Raw genomic sequence first — 25,420 nt, 5'->3', positions numbered from 1 at the left:
CTTAAGGGGCAAGGGTGTGGTTAAACGAAGAAAGCAATGCACATGTTCTGAATAGAGGCTGAGGATACAGGCATGTGTACTGTGGTGGAGTTGACTTGGAAAGGACTTTGGAAAGAGTCTGTTTTTAAAAGAAATGTAAACTCTGTTTTCCCCCGGAAGCCTGGACTCATGGTAGTGACTGAGGTAAAGGGAGGGAGATCCCTGAAGAATTAGTCTTGACTGTGTCTTTTTTTTTTTTTAATTTTTATTTATTTATGATAGAGAGAGAGAGAGAGAGAGAGAGAGAGAGAGGCAGAGACATAGGCAGAGGGAGAAGCAGCCTCTATGCACGGGGAGCCCGACATGGGATTCGATCCGTGGTCTCCAGGATCACGCCCCGGGCCAAAGGCAGGCGCTAAACCACTGCGCCACCCAGGGATCCCTTGACTGTGTCTTAAGAGGACGTTTGGTTATCAGTGTCAAACTATGGTCCAGACCAGCAGCATAAGCATCACCTGGGAATTGATTAGAAATGTGAATTCTCAGGACATGCCCCAAACTCACTGACTTAAACCCTCTGGGCTCAGCATCTGTGTTTTAACAGCCCATGGGTGACTCTGATGCATGTTGAGAACCACTGGTGTGAAGTCTTTACCTGGAAGGTATATAACAGCCAGGAGTCTGGATAGTCCTGAACTCAGGGTCTTAAGGCAGCCTGGATACTCACATGACTTCTTGCCTAGACTCAACTTGGAAAGCTTGTGGCATCTAACACTCTGGAATTAAAACCTGAACATAATGTGAAGGCCTTCTTTGACATCTGATCTTTTTCACCATTCAAGGTCTATGGCATAGGGAGGGCAAGAGGGCATGAAGAGTCCTATTGTTTGGTTGTTCCCAGAGGCTCCACTGCTGAATGTATATGAGTGAGGGGGATATATTCAGATACTAATAAGAATAAAAATAAACTTAGGTGACTAAGGAGAATAACATAAAATAACATAAAAAAGTCAAAAAGTTATTAAAATAAGTAAATCAAGATTTATAAATATTTAAAAAAAGATTTATAAATATTGACCAGTTCATTAGTATTTTTCTTTATTTTCTTCTGAACTAAAGAAAACTTTAATTAGCACTGATTTGAGGTCCAAAATTTTGTACTAGGACCAGCATTTCAAATTATGTCTTGAAAGCAGCTCTCTTATATTCCACACTAGATATTCAGAGAAACTGCAAGAAGACACTTGGGCCTTTTGTTTTCCATCACCTCCCTTTCTCTGTCTCTCTAAGAAATATTCAAATGGAATTTTATATAATATTAGGGTGAATCTTTTATAATATAAAGCTAATTGATTGAGGTCAAATACTGCTTTCCATCCCCATAATTAAGGCTAAATGAAGAAGTCTTTTGAAGTCCTCTTCCCTACAACTCATGCATCATTTTAGATTTAAGCATAAGCCAATTAGTATTCCAGTGTATTTTGTGAAATAAGCCACCTTGTTTTATGGCCACTACTCACATAAGCACTAAGATTTAATGCCATGGAGTTGTATCTTGGAGAGATAAGAGAGTTCATTACCTAAAAAAATATGTAAGTACTTGATAGAGTGGTTTTTCTCTGCTGCTTGCTTTGCTCTCAGGTGCCATGTTTTATCTTTTGGACACTTTTAGTCTTGTCTGATTTACAATATCATAATATATTGACCTGGCATTTCTGATATCCATTTCTCATTCCTTAATATCTGAATTTGCAGAAACTGAACGAGCCAAAGAAGAGACTGGTGCTGCCTCAACTAAAAAAGGTAAATGCAGAGTAAAGAAAAAGATGCTATGGCTATAGCTTATTTCTGCTAAAGTTTCTAACTTAATGTCTTGTTCAATGCTTATAGAAGAGCTCTCTTTATTGATTATACTATTTCATTGATACAGAAACAGACCCACTTTGCACAAGATTTATGGTATCCGTGCTAACAAGGTTTTGTCTTCAGTGTTCTAGTTCCAAAGGTTTCATTCCTTTAGGGTGATAAACTAAAACCAGTAATTATAGTACAGTTGCAAGTTAGTTTTTTAAAAATGGAAAAATGCTGCTATTTAAGCTCAACAGGATCCCAATCATCTGAAGAGCATTCAAATTCAATATACTCCCTTAGGAAGACAGGGCTTGAACAAATGAAACTTGGAGTAGGAGATCTTACATGAACAATGCTCACTTTGTGCTTGAATAATATTAGATTAGAAAATGTGCTTCTTGAAATGCTCACTTGGGGACATTTTGCTTTAAGAAATATTAGAAAGTTTGGAATTTAAGTTTTCAGTTATTTCTCTTAACCATGTTGAATCAGAGGCAACTGCTTACATGAATATTGACTCCCTTTAGGAGACATTAAAAATAATATTTTTTGAGAACATTACTATACATTAAAATTAATCATCATGATTAGAAGTTTGACATATTTCCAATTCAAAATACACTGGATTGGGACTCCTGGGTGGTTCAGTGGTTGAGCGTTGGCCTTTGGCTCAGGGTGTGAATCTGAAGTTCCAGGATCAAGTCCTACATCAGGCTCCCTCCCTGCATGGAGCCTGCCTCTCCCTCTGCCTATGTCTCTGCCTCTCTCTGTGTCTCTCATGAATAAAGAAATCAAGTCTTTAAAAAATAAAAAAAAAATGAAAAATAAAATAAAATATGTGATTCTGTTTTGCAGATAGAAATGAAATCAGTAATATATCCAATGTTGTTAGAAGCATCTCAAGAGACCATTTAACAACCTCACATACACGCAGGCACATACCTCCACAGATACCTTTTCACACATACCCCACTAAAACAGCATTCCATTTTTCTCCTAAAACACTCTCTTATTGCATGTACTTTATAGGGAGAATACATATCAGAACTCTAGGGAGATATAAATTGTACATAGCATACATCCACATTCTCAATGCCAAGCAACTTATATACATATATATGAATATAAATGTATACATGGATATAAATTAACACAATATAGATTTATGTATTAGTTGATAAATTATAATATAAACTAAGATAGATATTCCATTAACACATAAATTAATGAATAAGGTAGTATAGATACATAAGATAAGACAAAAATTAGATTAGATAAAGAATATTTAAAGAAAAAAAATATAAATTTTTGTAAGGTAATTATTAGAAGCTAGAGTTATTAAAATTAAATCCTAACTATATCTTTTCTAATAACCTAATATTTGTGGTACCATTTTTCATAAGTGATTACAGTACATGTTATATTGATATCTTCTGCTAGATATAAATGTGTCCTAAGTGATAGAGTCATAAATTCATCAAAGTCCGCATTAATGTCTCACATTCTTTCAAGTTGTCTTTTTTTCAAATCAATTTTCCTTGTTGGCATTAAGTGGAATGTGAGCTAATGCCTTCATACCATGAAATGGCTAAAGGTCTAAATACAAATTCAGAGAAAGTCATTAAACTAGGCTCAGTTAAGTGAATATGAGGCCAGGAAATTGATATGTGTTAAAAGCAAGAACAAAAGTGAGGCAAAGTTGTGTTTCAAAATTAGTAGCCAATCATGAGGCCAGTGGGGTGTCCAAATAGCAGTTATTTGGGGTTCATATGGAATTAGATTTCAGATACTGAAACTTAGGGAATTCTTGATTATGAAAGACAATCTGGAGACAGAGTTAAGTAAGAAGGAAAGATTTAAATACTAGTAACTGAGCCCTGCACAGATTCTGAATCACTTGGAGCCTGGATATTTAGGGTAGAAATACTAGCACACATAGTTTGGAGTCCAATCAGATCAAATGGAAGTGAGCAAAGATGCTGAATTGAGATTGAACTATCACTTAGTGAACTCATTGGGATCTTCAGCCAAGAATGGTCCCTGAGTTTAGAGTAAAGCCAATATTTTGGTTGGGGTTAAGTAGACTTGACTGGTAGATTTACAGTAGAATGAAAGAGGAGAACTAAACTTTTAATGAAAATAAACTGCTGGCTCCAACTACTCTGCTTCTAGTTAGTCTTAGATATCACACTTCAATTCTTAACTTAAATATGATTCTGCAGGAACGCCTGGGTGACTCAGCAGTTGAGCATCTGCCTTTGGCTAAGAGCATGATCCTGGGGTCCTGGGATCCCCGCAGGGAGCCTGATTCTCCCTCTGCCTAGGTCTCTGCCTCTTTCTGTGTCTCTCATGAGTAAATAAAGAAAATCTTATAAATAAATAAATAAATAAATAAATAAATAAATAAATAAATAATAACTGACTGACTGACTCTGCACATTAAATCTGCCTGCAACTACAGTATGAACAGAAACAAGTGTTCTTTCCAAAGCTGTCATAAATATTTTGAAATTCAGGTACCGCTTTACCACTTTAACAAGTTACAAGAAAAAAAAAAAGACTCCTCATTTGTCAAGTAGTTTTCCTGTCCTCTACCCTCTCACTGACAACCGATCATACATGAAAATACATGTGGTTTCATCATGCATTTAGTAGCCAGACCCTAATCTCCACAATACTTAGCATATTTTGCAAGATTCAACTTCTAGTCTTTCAAAACTAAGTAGAATAAGAAAGTTATTTAAGAATTATTTTTGGTTTCAAAACATTGTAAATTGTTCTTCTACATTGAGGTTTGAACTAGGAATTATATAGCAACGTTAAGTGGAAATTACTGATTTTGTGCTTGCTTTAAAATTTTCACAGTTAAAAGAACTTAATATTTTAAATTAATTTCAGTGTGCCAACTTATATATCTAGTATGAATTGTTTGATCTTAAGCCTACTATTAAGTCATATTTTCAGGGGATATATAGTATTTAATTTTCAATATATCATCCTACTAATTTAAATTTGTTTTTGCAGCATTCAAATCATGTCCACTTTCATTTAACATCTATTTATGGTTCACATACTAGAAACATAATTAAGGGAAAATATATATGTTAATATTGTTTTTGAGCAATTAAAAATATCAAAAAATAGGAATCTAAGTTGTTTGGGCCTCAATTTTTGGTATCATCTAAAAGTTTTTTATGTAATTATAGTACATGGTTCAAAGCCAAGAGGGTAAAGAGATTAATACAGATAAATTTCCATAGGAGTTTAAAATTTTTTCTTACCTGGGGAAAAGCAAAGTCACATTATTATATAAGGTGACTTTGGAGCTAAGTCTTAAATAACAGAATTTTGTTATGTAATCATTAGTTGGAAGGGTATCTTGAGAACAAGGCAAAGTGGTGGGAAATGGTAGGATGTATATGAGGAACAACAAGGGTCTCAGGAACATGGTATGAATTAATACAACCAGGGCTAATAATGTTGTAAAATGCCCTGATTTAAGAATTGGACACTACTCCATGGGCATTAGGGAATTAATGAAAATTTTAAATATAGGAATAACACTCAGACATTTACTTTAGGAAGAGACAGTGTAGTTATGATATAATAATGTAGATGACATGTAGTAGGACCTGGTATTAATTATGAGGTTGCAAAAGAGGGATATTAATAGAATTTGACAACTTACCAGCTTTGGGAGGGAAGAAAAAAGAAATGACTTAATGACAATAGTAAGTTTTCAGACTGGGTGCTACAAGAATATTGTTGATATTATTATAAAAATTAAGAAGGAAGATGAGAAGTAGTTTAGGGAGGGAAGAAAAGGTTTATTTTAGATATATTTAAATCAAAGTGCTAGTAGCATATGCAAGTGACATCACATAGAAGGCTCTAAATGTAAAACTAGAGCTCCAGACAATGGCAAGACTGCAGATATATAGGTGGGTTAATGGTGGAAACAGTAAAAGTCTGTGAGCTTGTCATGAAGAGATGGCCTAGAGAAAGAACAGGGCTGGGGTGGAATGCTAGGGAACATGTACATTTGGAGGAATGAGGGCAAGGAAAGTCAAAGAAAAAAAAAAGGAAAAAGTGAATAGAAAGATTAAAAGAAAAATAGATGTAATTATTTATAATGTGATAGTAACCATAGAAAAGAAACCATTCTGGTGACAAGGTAGAGGTCATCATGTCATTTGGCAAGTGGATAATTATTCATGATTTTTAAAAGAGAATTCTCCGGGTGGCTCAGGTCATGATCCTAGGATCCTGGGATCAAGTCCCACATCAGGCTCCCTGCTCAACGGGGAGCCTACTTCTCCCTCTCTGCTGCTCCCCTTGCTTGTTCTCTCTCTCTCTTCTCTCTCTGTCAAAGAAATCAATAAAAAATATTTTTAAAAAATCAAAAAATAAAAGAATTTTCAGGGAATGGCACACTTGAAAGCCTTTATGCCAAATTGATTGAAGGAAGAGGAAGTGAAAGATAACAGGCAATTAAGATGAAGAAAATGGCTCGAAATAAAAGGAGAAAAAGGTTAGTAGCTCGATTTTGTTGTTTAATCTAAAGCCATCTCCCTTTTGATCTCACAGGTAAAGTGTTAATCCTTCTTTTAAGACCAACTTCTCCAGTTGTATCCTTCTTAACCAAGCATCCATGCTCTTTTGTAGTATCATCCTCTTTCTTGTTATCGATTTTGTTCCTCATTTTGGAAATATTCTCAACTTCAAAACTCCTTTTTCTTGATTATTATTTCTCTCTCTACCATTTTCTCCCCACATTTTATCAGTTTTCTGGATACTGAAGCACTAGTACTGCTTCTCATCTCCCCAAGGATGAGCCTTCTGTCTCTACTGTGCTATTGACGCTCTTGATAATGCTGATAATGTTATCAGTGCTAAACCAAAGGAACCATTTCAGTACTCATATTACTAGGTTTCTCAGTTGTTTTTTACCACTTTGTCTCTTCTCTAAGCTTCTCTTTTGTTGGCCTATCGTGACGACATAGTCTCCTGGTTCTGCTCACTATCATTTGACCTTTTATTTCTGGCTGTGTTTGTGTTTTTTTTTTTTCTTTACTGACTCTTAAATTATTGATGTTCCCAGATTCCATTATTAATACTCTAAACTTTTCATTTTATATTGTCTCTTTGTGAAATACATCAACTTGAAAGCAGGAGGATGATCTTATGAATACATTGATTAGTTAGCATTATCTAAGAATTGGTGAGAAGCCTCTCTTTCCTGTCTCTCCACCATAATACATATCCAAGGACCCTTATATCCAAGATGTAAGACTGTTTCTTCTACGATTAATGATTTATCCCATTGTTTAGTCATTGATATCCCCAGGCTGTACCTTTAAAATCTGAATAACCCTTGGACAGATAATCATTACATTCTTATTTTCTTGGAAATAATAGTGTATCATACTAAGGCTGTAGGTCTACATCCCAGAAATAATATATAAATATCATGTGGGGAACATTTCAAACTGTAAATACTTTCCTAACACTCCTCATTTCTTTACCAGGATTCTAACATACCCCCATCTCCAAGTAAGCCTCACGGCTTAGGTAAAAACCTACTGCTAATGTTAACACATCAGGGCCTTCAAGAGTGATGAGGGTCAAGAAAAGAGATTGCATTGTATTGGAGAATTAAGTCCCTAAAGAAAATTGAGGAGAAGAATAATGAAATAAAAGCCTGAAACTACAGAAATCAACTTCTCTTTCACAGTTTAGCTCAAGACTATCTCTAATCCAAGCATTACTTTCAAAGAGTGTTAGTTACTTTGTTTCCTTTATATTAGTTGGAATCTCTGAAGAAGTGCAATATAAATTTACTTTCCCTTTCTAAAGTAAACCCTTCCAAATGTAGAGAAAAGAGAATTTCTCTTAGCACCAAAGGAGATTTCAAGTACTCTGTAGCATAGAAAGAGAAATTGACTGAGGTCTTCTTTTGTCCAGGTAGTTAGAAAATCCACTTAATTACATGAGCTATGTATTTCTAAACTTTACTCCCTATAGAATTAGGCTTGATGAATTTTACATCAGAAGTAGAAATGAAAGGATCTATAATTTCATGCAAAATGTGTTCTTTTCTGTACAGATAATCAGTATTTTCAGTGACCTTTTCTGAGTAACAGCAACAAAAAACAGTGCTTTAGGGGACTATCCTTCTCTATTTAATATGAATGCAGAACCCATCGTTGAAAAGAAAACTTGGTCTTTGTGTGTAAGTCACATTCAAATTATTTATTGTGAGGTATTTACTTTTCAGAAGATCAAGATAAAATAAACTGAAAAGTACATATTTGCTATACCATATGTATAATGAGTCGTCTGGATGAAATAATTATGAATAAGACTTTATACCCATGAGTTTTATTATAATTACAAATTATCAGTGTTTCATTTCCATTAATGTACCACACATCTTACTTGCTCCTTTATGTAAAGTATGTGTAGTAAAGTTTGACTCTAGTTTGGAATTCAAGTCCTTCTGTAATTGGCCTCATTCTATTTTAAATTATTCCATATCTCCTCTATGGGAATACTCTCCTTCAGCTAAACTTGTTCACTTTTCTCTAGGCATACTTAAGGCTTTCCTGTTCCTTTGTCTTTCTTCACATCTTATTGACTACACCTAAAATTAATCCTATTCTGGAAAAATCACTAACACCAAAGCTTACTCATTTTCCTTCTCAACTAATATTGACACATATTATTTGTCAACTAATACACTTAATTACTAAGCAAAAATATATTAATCATCTACTATGTTAGAAACAATGTCAGATACTGAGATACTGTAATAAATGTAAGCAATACATGTTTAAATATCCCATGTAGCAAAGAAAAAAATGACAGTAAAATTTGGAAATATGTTGATCTATATATGATGAAAACATTACATTGAATATTGGGGTGCAACTAAACAATGCTTGCATAAAGTTTATGCTCTTTAAAATTGTTCATTAGAGGGGATCCCTGAGTGGTCCAGTGGTTTAGCACCTGCCTTCGGCCCAGGGCGTGATCCTGGGGTCCCGGGATCAGGTCCCACGTCGGGCTCCCTACATGGAACCTGCTTCTCCCTCTGCCTGTGTCTCTGCCTCTCTCTCTCTCTCCCCCCTCCCCGTGTCTATCATGAATAAATAAATAAAATCTTTAAAAAAATAAAATTATTCATTAGAGAAGAAGAAAGGCTGAAAATTGAATATCTATAAAGCCAATATTTTTAACACAGATAATTAAACCCAAAGAAAGTAGAAGGAAGAGAAATAAAAATGTAATAATAAAAGCTAATGAAGTAATAAATTGTACAATAGGGAAAGAAAAGAAGTCAAAATTAGATTCTCCAGAAAACCTAATAAAATTGATAGGCTCTTATGAAAACTTATTAAGAAAAAAGAGAGAAGGCACAAAACATCAATATCAGAAAATTAAAGGGAGGCATCATTACAGATCCTACAGACAATTAAAAATAGAAACATTTTCCAATAAATCTGAAAATTTTAATGAAATTCATATTTTGAATCTCTAACTATAATACTTCCCCAAAGAAAATTCTAGCCAGATGGCTTTACCGGTGAGTTCTTTCAAACACTTAAGGAAAAATTAGTACTAATCTTTCCCTCAACCTTCCAGAAATAGAAAAAGAGGAAGCATTCACTTATTTTACGGAGCTAAAATAACCTTGCTGGAAAACCTAATAAGAACTAAACAAGAAAGGAAACATACAAGCTAACTTCTTTTGTGAAGATAGAGGCATAGACCAAACAAAATATTAGCAGATCATGTCTGGTAATATGCATGAAAGATAAAATGTAATAAGGTTGGCTTTATTTGAGGAATGTAATTTGACAAAAAAGACATTGTAATCAACCAGAATAATAGAATAAAGGGAAATTACATTCATCATAGTAGATCCGTTTGATATAATTCATCACTAGAGTAGAAAGAAATTTCCTTAATCTGGTAAGATATATAAAAACCATTAGCAAATATCATACTCAACAGAGAAAAATGGGGAGATTTCCATCTGAGAATTAGAATGACACAAGAATGTCTGTTATTACCACTTCTGTTATGCATTGTACTAGAAATTTTAGCCAGTGCAATAAGGTAAGAGAAAGAAATAATACGTATAAAAATAGAAAAGAAATAAAGCATTAGTTACAGATGAAATTATTAATTACTTGAAACATTCCAAAGGATTTACAGATGAACTATTATAACTAATGAGTAAATTTAGCAAGCTTTCTGTAAAAAAACTTGTGCTACCCTCTCCTCCTTTCTCTGGTTCATGAAATTGTATTGTTTTGTTTTGTTTTTTAATAGATCATGGCCGATTATGATGTAGACAAATTTGATTGCTTTGATGATTTCTTCAGAATATTATTCAATATGTTTTATATCTTGTATTTGATTAAACTGAAAGATGAATCTTTGGCTCAACTGGATTACAGTTGGATGCTTTGGCAGGAATACTTCAGAAGGCAATTTTATATATATATATATATATTATAAATTATATATTATATGTATAAATATATAAACACACATATAGTCTGAATGAATGGTTCTAGGTTTCATCTGTGATTAAATTGGTAACAATCACATTGCTCCATTTCAAAGCTGCATTTTTCCCCTTGCAACTCTGTGGGAAGATACTTGGGTGTGATGGCAATATTCAGTTCCCCATCCATCCTGCTAGTGTCCTCTGAAGATCCTTGCTTGAGTCAGTTATTTCAGTGGGGTATATTGATTTTGTATGAATAATTTTTAGTTTTGATGTATGAAACTAACAGTGAATGCTCCACTGAGAGCAATAAATCTTAGAGAAAGCATAGTTCATATTAAACAGCACCTAAATGGTAATCTTATTCTTTTTTTTTTTTTTTTTGGTTACTTGTTATGTGGGATGACTTTAATATTTAGATGAATCTCAAGCATGACCACACTGTTCTTTCAGTTGATTAAGCTAAGTTAAGTATCAATTTAAAAGAATATGTAGTTGACGTTTTCAAGACACTGAATGTAACCCCAGCAATAACCGGAATTGTGAGTCAATTAATCATAATCTACTGTCAAGTAGAATTCTTAGTAGAGCTTGTTTATCAAAACAGAATATAAAAGAAGGTAGAAAAGAGTATGGAAAACTAGTCAGAAGTAGGCAAGGAAATATTTATTTTTTCTCTAATTCTCTAACATTAGATTTAAAATATGTTTCAGTTGGTTTATAGAGAAATGAGAAATGTTGAAAAGCTTAAAAACAGCTTGTTTTGAAGAAAGAGCTGGCAATGAATGAGTTACAAAATGCTTTTTTGAGCAGAAGCAGCATTTCCACCTGGAACTTTTATTTAAACCTTATCTCTGCTTTGCAGCTGTACCTGGAAAGAAGGAAGAGAAAACAACCAAGACAGTGGAGCAAGGTAAAAAAAAATGAAGGAGGTTGACATTATCTTCTTTAGAAAGACAACAACATGAGGAGGAAAGCACTGGATTCAGACAGGAGGAAGACAATAACTGTTAAATCTATTGCTCTCTATCACTGTCCTTGCATGTTTTTCTGTGCCAGGGAGAATGTGAGGCAGCAATCTTGGTTTTTATTCTTTTGTATAACTAAACTTTGAGTATAAGTTCAGAACAGGAAAACTCCACAGACTTCTTAATTAAATCAGGGAAAATGCTGAAGATTATTGGGAATGAGGAAATGATCTGGGGCAACTGGTAGACATTTTTGTTTGATTTGTGGTTTTTATCACCACTTGACTGATCAAAATTTAAAGAATAGAGGTGACATAAATCTATTTATGCAAAAACAACTTCTAATGCTTAAAAAATAATATGTAAAACTTAAAAGGAGAAAAACACCAAAAGTAAATTGAGATTAAGTTATGACTTCAGCAACTGATTCTCCCAAGAGGTCTGAAATCTCAGTATTAAAAATCAGAATGCTAAAAAAAAAAATAAATAAATAAATAAAAATAAATAAAAATAAAAATCAGAATGTTATAAGTAATGCATTTTATTTTATTTTATTTATTTTATTTTATACAGCTATATCATAAATACATCATTCTAGAGTATGCTTGAGAAAAATGCAAGAGTACAATAGAATTAAAACATTTAAAGTGATGTTGGACTTCCTGTTAGAGCTCAGAGTGCTAATAATTGTAATTATGGTTCCCCCACTCTTTGGCTATTCATCTATTATAATGCTTATTACTTATTGTAATAAAATCAGAACTAGTAATAAATTTGTCAGGAATGAAGTCAAAATAGTTTTTCCTTTTAAATTTGGGAGCAATTAAATTCCTAATATCAAAAATCAAGAAAATCCTTTAATTTATCACATTTCAGATAAGTAAATTAAGATTAAGGATTCAATTAAGTTAAATGATTGGTTAAAGATTATTTCTTTGGGCTTTTCAAAATAAAATCAGATTGCAATTACAGTGAAAAACTTTTCAAATTAATTTTGGCTTCTGAGGGCTATGTGAGGTTTTATGATTCAATAGAATGTTTCTATCAACTTTAGATGTGGATATTTCCATCTTGGAAATATAAAGTAGAGGAATAGGAGTACTACATCCGAATTTTAACTTGTTCACTTAGGCAAGGCCCTGAGCCTAAATTTCTTCAGAAAAAAAAAATAATAATAAAAAGGTGTTAATTTTATCTGACCTGCCTATTCAACAAGATGTAGAACTCAAATCAGAAAACATGGGAAAGGATATGAAAAATGATAAATTCCTAGATAATTGCATAGCCCTTACTTAAGCATATTTCCTTATCAAATCAACTTTATTATAGGTGAGATAAACTATCAAATCACTTTGATTTCACTAAGCGTCACAGTTTTTCCCTTCTATATAAAGGCGTGGATGGCTCATCTTTGGCATTTGTAGATTTGCTTTTATAGCCACAACATATTAAGAGAAGATTGACTAGAATGTAAAAAGCCAAATAAGAGATAAGTAAGAGAGAAGTAATTTAAACACAGCTTGTTTATTTCTTCTTACCTGCATGTTGGCGTCATTTTCATTAATTCTAGAATGTTTACTCAAGTGGGTGGGAGACTAGAAATGGTTCTTAGAGATATGAACTTGCTTCTTCAGATAATTTTATAACTCGTATTTTTTAAATATCTTTTATCATATAGAAGCTTAGGCTCTTAGCTTATGTTTAATGAGGTTCTTTGAATGGTTCTTTTTATATTGACTTAGTAAATAATTTCACTTTTAAATATTGTAAAGCAAAGGCCTATTTTTCAACTATAAACATCATAAGAAATAGAGTATTTGGATAAATTGCATATTTTGAGATGATATATGTATGATTAATAATTGATATGAAAAATATATTTTGTGATAAAAAAATCAAACGTTAGTGTGAAAATAATGACATTTTACATATTTCATCAGAGTATTCTAAAATTTATTCATAAAATGAGGTTTTAAATCTATTATGTACCTCTCTTCTTCATGCAGTTTAATTATCTTCAGAAGTATAAATAATATAAAGCTAGTTTATGATGCATCAAAGTACAATTAAATAGTTTTTAAGGAGTCATTTTCATTCATTTAAATTTGCACTCATGAACTTGTACTAGGGACAGAATATGATTTTCAAAATTCCTACTAGATTTTAAAATGTGTTTGATGACCTATATAAAATAGTGTATATTGAACCTCTGGACTTAATCTGAATTATAATTGTACTTAGGAAACATTGATTAAACTATACACTGTAGGAAATTCATATAGTGAAAGGTGGAATGAATTATATGTTAATGTAATTTAGTAAACTAGGCCTCATATCATGTGGAAGTAGAAATTTAGTTAATCTAACTTCTGCAAAAGTCCAAATATGTAACCCTATTTTATCTCTAACTCATGATGAGTCATGTGTTTTTCAGTTATTCTTTTTGTGAACGTCTTAAATCGGCTGGACTAGAATTTTGAGTATTAAATACTTTATAAATAATTTCTCCACTTTAGAGGTGCACACAAGAGTGTGTACACACACACACACACACGCACACCATTAACTATCCCTCCTTGTTTAGAAAGCAATTACCTAGAAGCATCAAGAGATACAAATGCTTAACACAATAGGTTTTGCTATCCTATAGCTGAGGTAAGCCAAAGATAAAACATGACAACACTTACTAGGTGCTGTGTTCTTCCCCCGGAGGAGTCATCTTTAGATATTTGTATATGACATCTAGAAAGAGTGCATGATGTTTCATTAAGCTTAATTTATTCATTTATTGATATTTAATTTCTTATAGGTAGCGTACATTTTCCTCCTTGTTACTCACTTTTGAAATTGACCTGCCCCCTAAATCCCAGGTACTTCTCTGTTTTTCAATATCGCTTTCTTTCAGAAGAAAACATTTGGTAATATTTCATTGTTAGCCAGCTGAGCAAAAGAGTCACTCTAAAGAAGCAACCAGTGGCTTGCTATTTACTTGGGCAGGGAAGGACACCAGTCAAGACAATTAACTTTAAAAGGTCTGAATTGTATATTGGAGCCCCAGCATCTCCCTGTTTTTAATTTTCTTCCTTCAAAGTGACTTAAAATCCAACAGTGAAAAGGTAAAGAAAATAGTTACAAATTAAATCACTTGCAAATTATCTTTTCCTTCTCTTTCAGTTACACCTATGCATGAGTTTGCTTAAGATCTTAAAGGTCTGGTCTAGAAACTTGTAACAGGGCTGGCATACAGTATGTGTTCAACAACTATCTGTGGGTTGAATGAAAACAGAGGAGTTAGTGAAGAAAGGACTGTTAGATGACCCAGATTTCAATGAACTTTGTCTCTAAATACTGTGCAATTAAGAGACTATTTTAGTTAATCAAAATATGATTTCCAGTAGTAAAGATTGCCATATTTCAGAAACCTGGATATATGTGATTAAATTCTTCAGTTTTAAAGTGAAACTAGTAGAGAAAAAAATAATTAAATATGCATTATTCGTTAATGGTACCATATTGTTAGGATCTTTGTAGATGGTGTTCTTACATAAACAAAATTGCATGTGGTGAACAGTCATCACATGGATAAACATATTGAAAAATTAAAATTCAGTCGTTGCAATTCTAGTGAATTTTTTAAAAAACTTAAAATGGAAGAGAAAGTTAAACATTACCCAATTAAGCCAATATATGAGTCTAAATATAGAAACATTAGGTCCATCCTTGCTTTTCTTATTTTTACAGCTGTGAAGCAGAATTAGATGATCTCTTACTCCTTCCAAACGTAAAAATTGTGTATTTCACAAAGTTTTTAAGCAGTGTGTTCCTTGCATCAGGATATAGAGGCTCTTCTTAAATCAGATGTACTAGAATACATCTGAGCACAGTTAGTAATCATTTTATTCAGGATAAAATGAGCATGTGGATCATAAATGTCTCAAATATAGTTCATTTCCTGTAATAAAAAACTTCAATCTTGCCTTAAATTATGAAATGTTTCTAAATTCAGAAGCATGCTAATTTGTGTTCTCCCTGAAGAGTTTTCTGTCTTTCTTTGCCTTTGATTCTATTTTGTAAAGAACAGTACCCTACCTGATTGTATTAGTGTTTTAAGTTGTCCTGCCAGCAGGGAAACCCAAATGCTATTTATTACAAGATTTGTATTTTTCATTGTCCTCCCTCACCTTTTCAGATTCTTCTATTCTTTGTACATGCACGGGCCTATTCAGAATATGTGATGTGTACTTATTATAGATTGATCTCATACTTTCAAGTGAATGTTAATACCTAACAGTAATGATTTCCCTGAAAGAAACTTATTTATTTAAATAATTAAAGTTTATATTTCATGGTATGTCAACATTATTTGAAAAAGAAACAATTTTACATCTCAGATCACTGGAGTAAAATTGGAAGTTTAGTTAATACAAATTGTGTTTAACTATTTGCTTAATATGTGATTATAAAATAACCTATTTGCACATGTGGACTAAGTCATGCTGTTGACCCTCAATAAATGTTAAATGATAACAATACTATTGATTCCTGTGAATTCCAAACTTTCTGACAATGGTTTGTGCTTTGATTGTTTAATATTTATTGAGCGCCCACAACAGGCTAGGCGCTGGGGAGTGGGTGTGAGGAACATGAAGTGGGCTTCAGAGAGAAGATGGTTTACATGCGGAGCTTATACAAAATGTGAAAATGAGTGTACTTTGCATATTCATGTATTTTATAGATTTTCAAGAGAACCTTTAGCAATTCACTGTCTCACTTGCTCCCATAGCACATCTCACTTCTTACTTTTACTTAATACTTTTAGAATGTTCTCACAATGATTTTATCTTATGTATAGGAAATTCCTTTCTAGTTTCCTTCTCACTATGTTCTTCGCCACACCCCTCATCTTTTAATAACCAGACAGATCTAAATCCCACCTACACAGCAGAGCAACACTTAGAAGAAATTTGTATTGTTACATTGATCTGCAGGGTGCCACAATCTGCCATGCAACATTTGGTCATGTAATTCACATTTATTGATAGGGACGCCATTCAATGCTAATGAGAGTTTTAGCCCAATAAAAGAGCCGTGTGTGCCAATGCTGTCAACGAGATCTGGAGGTGATGTCATGAGACCCATTCATGCAGTACCTTGCTCTGGAAAGTTAAAGGTTCTTTGTTATTAATGACCCATTTTCTCTAATAAGCTAATGTGTGAGTTGATCACTCTTATTTTATGCAGGATATACTAGAATCAAGTACAGGTCACACAAGACATAATTGTTTGCCCCAAATTTTGCTTCCATGCAAATATTCTGCTTTCCGTTATCATGAAAATGAATAATTCCTCTGCGTATCTGGCCTCTGTGACCAATATCCCCCCTTTCTTTTCTTAGACATCGAGGGCATTTTATGGAGAAGCACACTAAAACTACAAGATTGACCCAGGAATCTCCCCTTATAGTTCATACTGGATCACTACTTTTTTTTTTTTTTTTGGATCACCACTCTTAACACCAAGTAACCTTATTAACCATAGATCAGAGAAACTGATAGGTAGATGGGTTGAATTACCTGAAAAGACACCATACCCAGGAGCTATGTGTCACTCCTCTGCCTGCATTCTGACCCCTTCATGATCTATCAAAGTTGTTTCTTAGTGGGAACATTATGTCTTTTAGGTTCTTAAAAGTAATACACTGTTCACATCAAATATGTGCTCTTGCTTCACTTATACTTTAATTCTCAAACTTTGTCTTGATTTAGAGTCCAAAAATCTCCATGTCAAAATAATACAATGCAGTTTTGAAAAATTTCTTAAAGCCCAGTCAAATCTAATTGTAAATGTAAAGAAAGTTGTCATACCATCTCTGAATTTAAGGGCAATTGACTTCATATTTCTTTTGCCAATACTTAATATAAGTTCATAATTTTAATGAAAGTATGTATTCTTGATATCATCTATGTCTTAACCTTAGGTTGATAGTTTTTTTAAGATATCCTTAAATATGAGGGCAGCTATGTGACTCAGTTGGTCAAGCCTCTAACTCTTGATCTCCTCAGCTCAGGTCTTGATCTCAGGGTAATGAGCTCAAGTCCCATGGTGGGCTCCACTTGAAAAAATAAAAATAAAAAAACAAAACAAAAAAAAATCACATCCCTAAATCTGGAACAGACTGTTGCCATTCTCTTCATAGTGAAATTCTCTTACAAATCCTATTTTTTTTCATATAGAATTTCAATCACCATTATCAGGAGTTGGCATCTAGAAAGAACTTTTAATTATTTGACATAGATACTTGAAGATTACAATTTTGTTCACCACTGAGAAAAATCAACTTTGTTTGTTCCTTTGACATTCTAACCTTGATTATATAATGGATTGTGGAAATGCACCATTGTGTTTAGCATACAACACACCAAAGAAACGCCTCTTTATGAGCTTAAGAACATTAATTTGCTAATTATGTCTCTCTTTTTTTCTATCAATATTTTCTTCTGCTTCTGCTAGTATCCTGAAGCCACATATGGATTGGATCTTTTTTCCCTTAGAGATCATTTATAGAAAATTATAAGCTGCTATGTTACAAAACAGGGTTGTTTCCTGAGATTCTTTTTTCCTTTTACTGACTTTTTTCTTTCATTTATAAATCATTTCTTTCATTTACAAGACTTGTTTCGGAAAAAAAAATTGGCATACACTACCTGGAATAAAATTGTATGAAAACAAATTGTTATGGTATATCTTATCACAAATTGATGGAGGTTAGCTCATTCTCTAAAAATCAAATGGCAAAAAAATCATATGATATCATTAGCCCCACATAAAAATGCATTGTTACTTTCTTCTTGTTGTACATAAAATTATACATTTTAGGTCAAATAATTTCAGGAATGAACATGAAAATCTTATCAACAGTCTACATAAAATATACCGTATCTTATTGACTATTACTGCCCCAATTTTTCATAGAATGGTGATGTAATAGAAACTGATTGAAAAAGCAATTCTTTAAAAAATGAAAATGCAGATCTTCTTTGGGATTGTAAAATGGCATAATTAAGAAATTTTTTTCATTATTATAACTTGCAAAGTTTGGGTTTTATTTCACTTCATTATATAATAGAATAGATACTAGTCACCTAAGCCATACAAAGTATCCATATTGTCCTTAAAAACCTTGGGAATAAAAATCATTGTGAGCAATTCTTAACTTGGAGTTGTTGGTCTTTGAAAAAAAAAACTGATGAAAGCCAATAGTAATTAAAATATTAACCTACTTGAACAGTAGAGAGCTCTCTCTAAATAACACAAAAAGCTTAGTCCACCTTCCCCATAATTTATTCTGTGACATTACACTAGCTACCTGCCTTAACTAGCCTCTTTTACAAGCCAAAATTATTTCACTAAGCAATCTCTAGAGGATTTTCCAATCATAATATTGCCTAATTCTCATTTGTAAAAATTACCTCCAATACCTGAAGGCATTTCCACTTTGTCCCAAATTCTGAAGATATACTTATTTTTCTGATTGTAAGTACAATTCGTACAAAAGTATATACAGGAAAATCAGATTCAGATTCTAAAATTAAAATGTTTAAAAATGTTGTTATATAAAACTATTAAATAGAATTGTATTATTTGAAGTATTTAATTTGTTTACATTTCAAAATATACACTTAACTCACACTTAAGAATCAAAAAGTTCATCTCTAGAGCAAAGCATACTATTGAATATTTAATTAAATGACATGAATTTCCATAAATATGATTTAATCATAAGTATCAGTAACAATGGCACACAGGATGTAGAAATTATACCCTTGACACATATGCGCAAAAGAAACTATAAAAGATGAAACAGATGTTGTCTTTGGAGACAGGAGAATGTGGATAACACAACTCTGGGTAGTTTCAGTTTGAGACTATTTCCAAACAAAATGACAGTAACTTTCTATGTGTTGTTAGTATGTATAATATTCTTTTATGAACAAAAACTTTTTAATAACATTGACATAGTACCAGAAAGATTATTTAGATTTAGCATCTTCAAAGACTCATCATTCCTGGAAGGATATAAATTTAGATTCTGTAGTAGATCTCTATATGTCCCTTTACCACCGATTCTCAGTATGACTTTCAAGCTTTTGCTTCCTACTTCTTCCCCACTTTGTATATCCAGCAATCCAGCCACATGAACATTCACATTCCATGGTTTGCTTTATTGTTCCTTACATTGGAGATGGCTTCCGAATTCTTTTTTGATGGCAAGCCTTTTAACCAGTTTCTGAATCCACTACAAACGCCAGTGCTTCTGTGAAATCTTTTCTCATTCCATCAACTAGAGTTTGTCAGTCCATATGCTACGGACTTGGATCCCTGTGTATGTGTCTCTATCATCCATGTAGATGCTTTCTGGCATTAACTGAACTCAATACAACCATTTGTGTTTTTCTAGCTCCCAGCACAAAGGAGAAAGTGAATAAAGGTGTACTGAATAGATTAGGTTTATCTTTTAAAATACAAAAATGAATACTCCTTTTAAAATATTGTTTCCAACGGAAGGAACATAAATAGATGAGGGTCCTTGTTTTGCTGTGAGATCACTTTGTCACACCAATAAGCATCATAGGAAGTAGAGTTTCTATTTTTTTGAAATTACATTAGTTCTTGTTTTACCTTAACCAAATCTTTTTTGAGAGTCTTGGACTTCAATGTTCTTTTACATGTACATACATATCACAAAGTTTAAAGTACTGTTAGACTAGAACTTTCTAAAAAAAATGAAGGAAATCTAAAATATAATCAAATCAAATCAAACAATAAAATAACAAAATTACATCATGAACAAGTGGGATTTATTCCAGTATGCAAAGCTAGTTCAACATTTGAAAAATCAACTAATATAATCCATCACATTGACAAGATAAAGAAAAAACACATTATTCTATGACTAGGTACAGAAAACCATTTGAGAAAATCTAGCATTCATTCATAATTTAAACTCTTAACAAACTAGAAATAGAGAAGAGCTTCCTTAACTTGATAAGGAATATCTACAGAAAACCTACAGCTAACATCAGACTTAATGACAGAAGTGTCCCCCCCCTAAATAAGAAAAATGGCAAGGATATCCCATTTCACCTCATTCTATTCAACATTACACTAGAAGTACTCATTAATGCAATAAGACAAGAAAAAGAAATAAAAATTTACCAACTAGGAAGGAGGAAATAAAGCTTTGTTCACATATGATATGTGTCTGTGTAGAAAATTCCAAAGAATAAAGAAAAACTTCCTGGAACTAGTAAGTAATTATAGCAAGACTTCAGGATACAAGGTTAATAACAAAAATAAACAAAAATAACAACAAAAAAGTAAATTGTTCTTTTATGTGTCAGCAATAAATATTGGAATGAACAAAATTAAAATGCAATACCATTTACATTAGCAATTACAAAACAAACATTTAGATATGAATATAACAATATACTTGTGAAATTTCCATGAGGAGAATTTCAAAACTCAAATGAAAAAAATTTAGAAAACCAAATAATTGAGAATTATTCCATGTTCATGAGTAGGCAGACTCAAAATTGTTAAGATGTCAGTTCTTCATCTATAGATTCAATGTAATCATAATAAAAATCACAGTGGATATTGACAAACTGCTATTGTGGCTACCAACAAACTGATTACACAATTTATACAGAAACAGAAAAGACCCAAAATAGCTAAGACAATACAAGAACAAAGTTGGGGGACTGACACTACTACTTCAACTGTATATAAGGCTATGACAACACAACATGGTGTTGCTGAAATAACAGAGAGATCAATGGAACAGAATCGAGAGCCCACCAATAGACCCACAAAATATAGTCAACTGATCTTTGACAAAAAAGCAAAAACAGTTCAATATATAGTATTCTCAATAAGTTCTTAAGAAGTAGTGCTGGAACAATTGGACATCCACAAGAAAAAAAATATATAGAGAGAGAGAGAGAGGGAAAGGAGGAAGGAAGGAAGGAAGGAAGGAAGGAAGGAAGGAAGGAAGGAAGGAAAGAAAGACAGAAAGAAAGAAGCTAGATACAGATTCTATACCCTTCTCAAAAAGTAAACTCAAAGTGGATCATAACTCTAAATGTAAAACCATAAAACCCCTAGAGGATAACATAAGAAAATCCAGGTGGCCTTGGCTTTTGGCAATGGCCTCTTAGGTACAACACCAAAGACACAATCCATGCATAAAAAATTCATAAGTTGGATTTCATCAAAATTAAACACTTCAGTTCTTCAGAAGATGCTGTCATGAAAATTTGAAAATGACACAGAATGAGAGAAAATGCTTGTAAAATACATATCTGATAAAGGTCTATTATCCAAAAAACACAAAAAATTCTTAAAACTCAATAATAGGAAGAGGAACAACTCCCTTAAAAAATTGACACAACATCTGAACAAATACTTTACCAAAGAAGATATCCAGATGACAAAAGCATATGAAAAGATGTTCAACATCATCCATCACTAGGAAATTGCAATTAAAACAATGAAATGTCACTATATACTTATTAAAAGGGCTAAAATCCAAAACACTAATAACATCAAATGTTGGGGAATATGTGAAACAACAGGAACTCTCAATCGTTGTTGGAGGGAATACAAAATAACAGTCACCTTGGAAGACAGTTTGGTGTTTTCTTATAAAACTAAATATACTCCTACCATACAATCCAGCAATCTTAGTATATACTCAAATGACTAAAAAACTTACGTCCACACAAAACCTGCAAACACTTATACCTGCTTTATTCGTAGCTGCTAAAATTTGGAACCAAATACACTCTTCTATCTCAAGCTATCAAGTCACAGAAAGACATAGAGGGAACTTAAGTTCCATTTCTAGTGAAAGAAGCCCATCTTGAAAGTCTTCTTATTGTATAACCCCAACTACATGATATTCTAGAAAAAGAGATGGTAGAAAGTTCAGTGGTTGCCAGGGGTTTTGGAAGAGGAAGGACTGACACTGTGGAGGACAGAGGATTTTTAGGTCACTGAAACTATTCTGTATCACACTATAATAGTAGATGTACATCATTTAATTTGTCAAAATCAATAGAATGACCAAAATGAACAGTGAATCTTAATGTAAACTGTGGACTTTGGTAGGTAATGATGTATCAATATTGGTTTATTGATCGTAACAAATGTATCATGCTAGTGAGAGATGATGATGGGGTAGGCCACGTATGGGAACCCTGTGGACTTTCCATTCAATTTTGCTACAAACCTTAATCTGCTCTAGAACTCATTGAAGTTCATTAATTTAAAAAAAAAGTGTATAAATCTTAAAGAATTAGTCCACTAGGTAAATTTCAAAGTACTATATATTTTGAGATTCTCTACCATGAATAATAGGAGGATTCATAAAAGACCCTATTTACTTTTTATTTTATTAACTTTTAAGCTAACATTTTTCTTACATTTAATTATATTTCTTCAAAATTTCTTTGTATCATTTTATAACATAAGTTTCATGTTGGAATGCTTAAACTATAATGAGACTAATTCCCAAGATCTCACATAAATGTGTTTGTAGAAAAGGAGTTCAGATTATGAAAAGTTCAAAAGACAATATAGACTATGGATAATGAATATTATTGTAGTTAAACTATAATATGCTATACTTAAAATGAATAGATGATTAGAGATTATTACAAACATTGAAATAAGTATATACATACAGGTATGTGAGGTTATTCAATATTGGAAATTCACTATCCAAAATTTCTTAGAAAACAAAAAGTGAAATGCTAGATTTAAACTTCCAGAAAGGGATCCCTGGGTGGCGCAGCGGTTTGGCGCCTGCCTTTGGCCCAGGGCGCCATCCTGGAGACCCGGGATCAAATCCCACGTCGGGCTCCCGGTGCATGGAGCCTGCTTCTCCCTCTGCCTGTGTCTCTGCCTCTCTCTGTCTCTCTCTGTGTGACTATCATAAATAAATAAAAATTTAAAAAATAAAAATAAAAAATAAGCTTCCAGAAAAAGAGAATGCTAAGTAAATATTAGCTTGAAATAGATGCTTTATTTTGACCACTAAAACTGTTAAATAACAGCAATTTCATTTTATTTTGACAACTCAGCTACTAGGTTAGGATTGCAAAGTTGGGCATAAGTAACTACAAAAGGTGATTATGATGATTAGTAGGCTTTTATGTAGGTATTAAATGGCAATTTTCCTAATAAAATGTGGTAGGCACCAAACTGGCAAATTTATTACTTTACTCAACAAATAGTTATTGAATTCTTGGTATGTATCAGATGACACGGTCTGACTTCAGAAGTATTTGGAAGGCTGTGACAGACTGGTAGTTCTGGAGGGCAATTGATGGGATATGGTGATGCAAACATGCTCACTATTCATTCTGAAGGAGCGTCTGAGATGCTATGTGGTTTATAATCCACTGTTCTCTTAATGCAGGTTAGCTCTACCTCTGTAGTTTGATGGTCTGGGTTCAAGTTTCCCACTACTGTTTAGTAGCTGTGACCTTGGGCAAGTTTTTACCTCTTAGCGTCTGCTGTTAATCTATGAAATGCAGATAACACCCAACTCTCTGGAATGAGTACAAAATTAAAGAGATTTGTCTAAATCAGCTCGAGGTTCCTATAACAAAAATAGCCCAGATGGGGTGGCTTACGTAGAAATTTATTTCTCACAGTTCTGGAGCCTTAAAGTGCCAATCACTTTGGTTCCTGGCAAGAGTCCTCCTCCTGGTTTGCAGATGCCTCTTACTATATACCCAATTGAGTAGAGAAAGAGAGAACAGAGACAGAGATCTCATTCAGGAAAGTTCCACCCTCATGACCTAATCACTTTCCAAAGACCCACCTGCAAATACCATAGCATTGGGTTTCAGGCTTCAACATATGAATTTTGGAAGGACACAAACATTCAGTTCATAGCAAGATCATATGAAAAATGCCTAAGATTATAAAATAACATTTCCTCATTGTAAGTAAGGGCAGGAATGACCAAGATCTAGCTTTGCCTGCCGCCAAGCAAATTATAATCCTATAATTATAGATATACATATATATATATTTGAAACAAACATGGGAACTTTGGCATCTTGGCTTGATCATAATTACATGAGAAAAATTTCATGGCTAATAAAGTTTTCTTTTGAAAATAAAATCTTTTATACTAGATTTAGGGCTCGGTAGCTAATTCTGTGCCTATGATGTCCTAGTTTATCTCGTCTCCCAAATATATAAAGAAGTGCTTATTTTCCTTTTTTAAAATCATTGCATATTGCTGATCTTTCTGAAAGAGCTGGGCAGAGTTGAACTAAAATGACTAAAATGCACCACACTGAGGTACTCTCCAGAATTCCAATCAGTATTCTGATTATTTTTTTAAGGATTTTATTTATTCATTTATTTGAGAGAGGGTGAGAGAGAGACAGAGGGGATGAGCCAGGGGAGAGCCAGAGGGAGAACCAGACTCCCCACTGAGCAGGGAGCCCAATGCAGGACTGGATCCTAGGACCCCGGGATCATGACTTGAGCTCAAGGCAGACACTTAAGCAACTAAGAAGCCACCCAGGCGTCCCAGTCTTCTGGTTATTAATGTTTAATGAGGACCAGAATATAAAGGCATGTGCAAAGAGTCCACTCTCTGCAGCCAAGCTACATAGTCTAAAATCATCATAACTGTAAGTTGAGCCAGAATTTAAAAGAAAGGGATATTTAGATGATTTCAGGAAAGTCCCTGAACTATGATAATTTGAAAACTATACTATTATGGGGAAGAACTTTTCAGAAGGATTAGAATACTGAATCCATTGGACAAGACTTTCTCCCCCATGTGGATTGCAAGATGCGTACTTAACAAGTTCTGTATCTGTTAGCTCTTTTGAATTCTTATGTGCTCTATTTCAAAGTTTTAATATGCCAAAGATCCCAGCTTGCCTAGATCTCCACAGTGCTTAAGCAATGCAAGGAAGCTCTTCACAGGTGTATTTATAGTCTAGATAGTTGATGCTTTCTGAGCTCACCCACTAACTCTTCCCACTTTGTATTGATTATATAACTTAACTTT

General features: G+C 33.2%; 1 protein-coding gene across 7 annotated transcripts in view; it reads left to right on the top strand.

Annotated features, from left to right (window-relative positions):
• TRDN (triadin) overlaps nt 1-25,420 on the top strand; it is a 368,093-nt gene that overhangs the window by 240,309 nt on the left and 102,364 nt on the right. For all 7 annotated transcript variants that reach the window (XR_008662524.1, XM_055310519.1, XM_055310523.1 and 4 more), the window contains exons 20-21: nt 1,735-1,782; nt 11,214-11,261. Coding sequence is in view for 6 of the 7 variants with exons in the window: in XM_055310519.1 (XP_055166494.1) it covers nt 1,735-1,782; nt 11,214-11,261 (96 nt within the window). In the remaining variant the exon portion in view is untranslated. The remainder of the gene's footprint in view (nt 1-1,734; nt 1,783-11,213; nt 11,262-25,420) is intronic.

This window comes from Nyctereutes procyonoides, unplaced genomic scaffold, assembly GCF_905146905.1.
Source record: "Nyctereutes procyonoides isolate TBG_1078 unplaced genomic scaffold, NYPRO_anot_genome, whole genome shotgun sequence".
In the NCBI taxonomy this organism is placed as follows: domain Eukaryota; kingdom Metazoa; phylum Chordata; class Mammalia; order Carnivora; family Canidae; genus Nyctereutes; species Nyctereutes procyonoides.
Note: the sequence above shows the minus strand (reverse complement) of the source record. Positions and strands in the feature narration are given on the sequence as shown.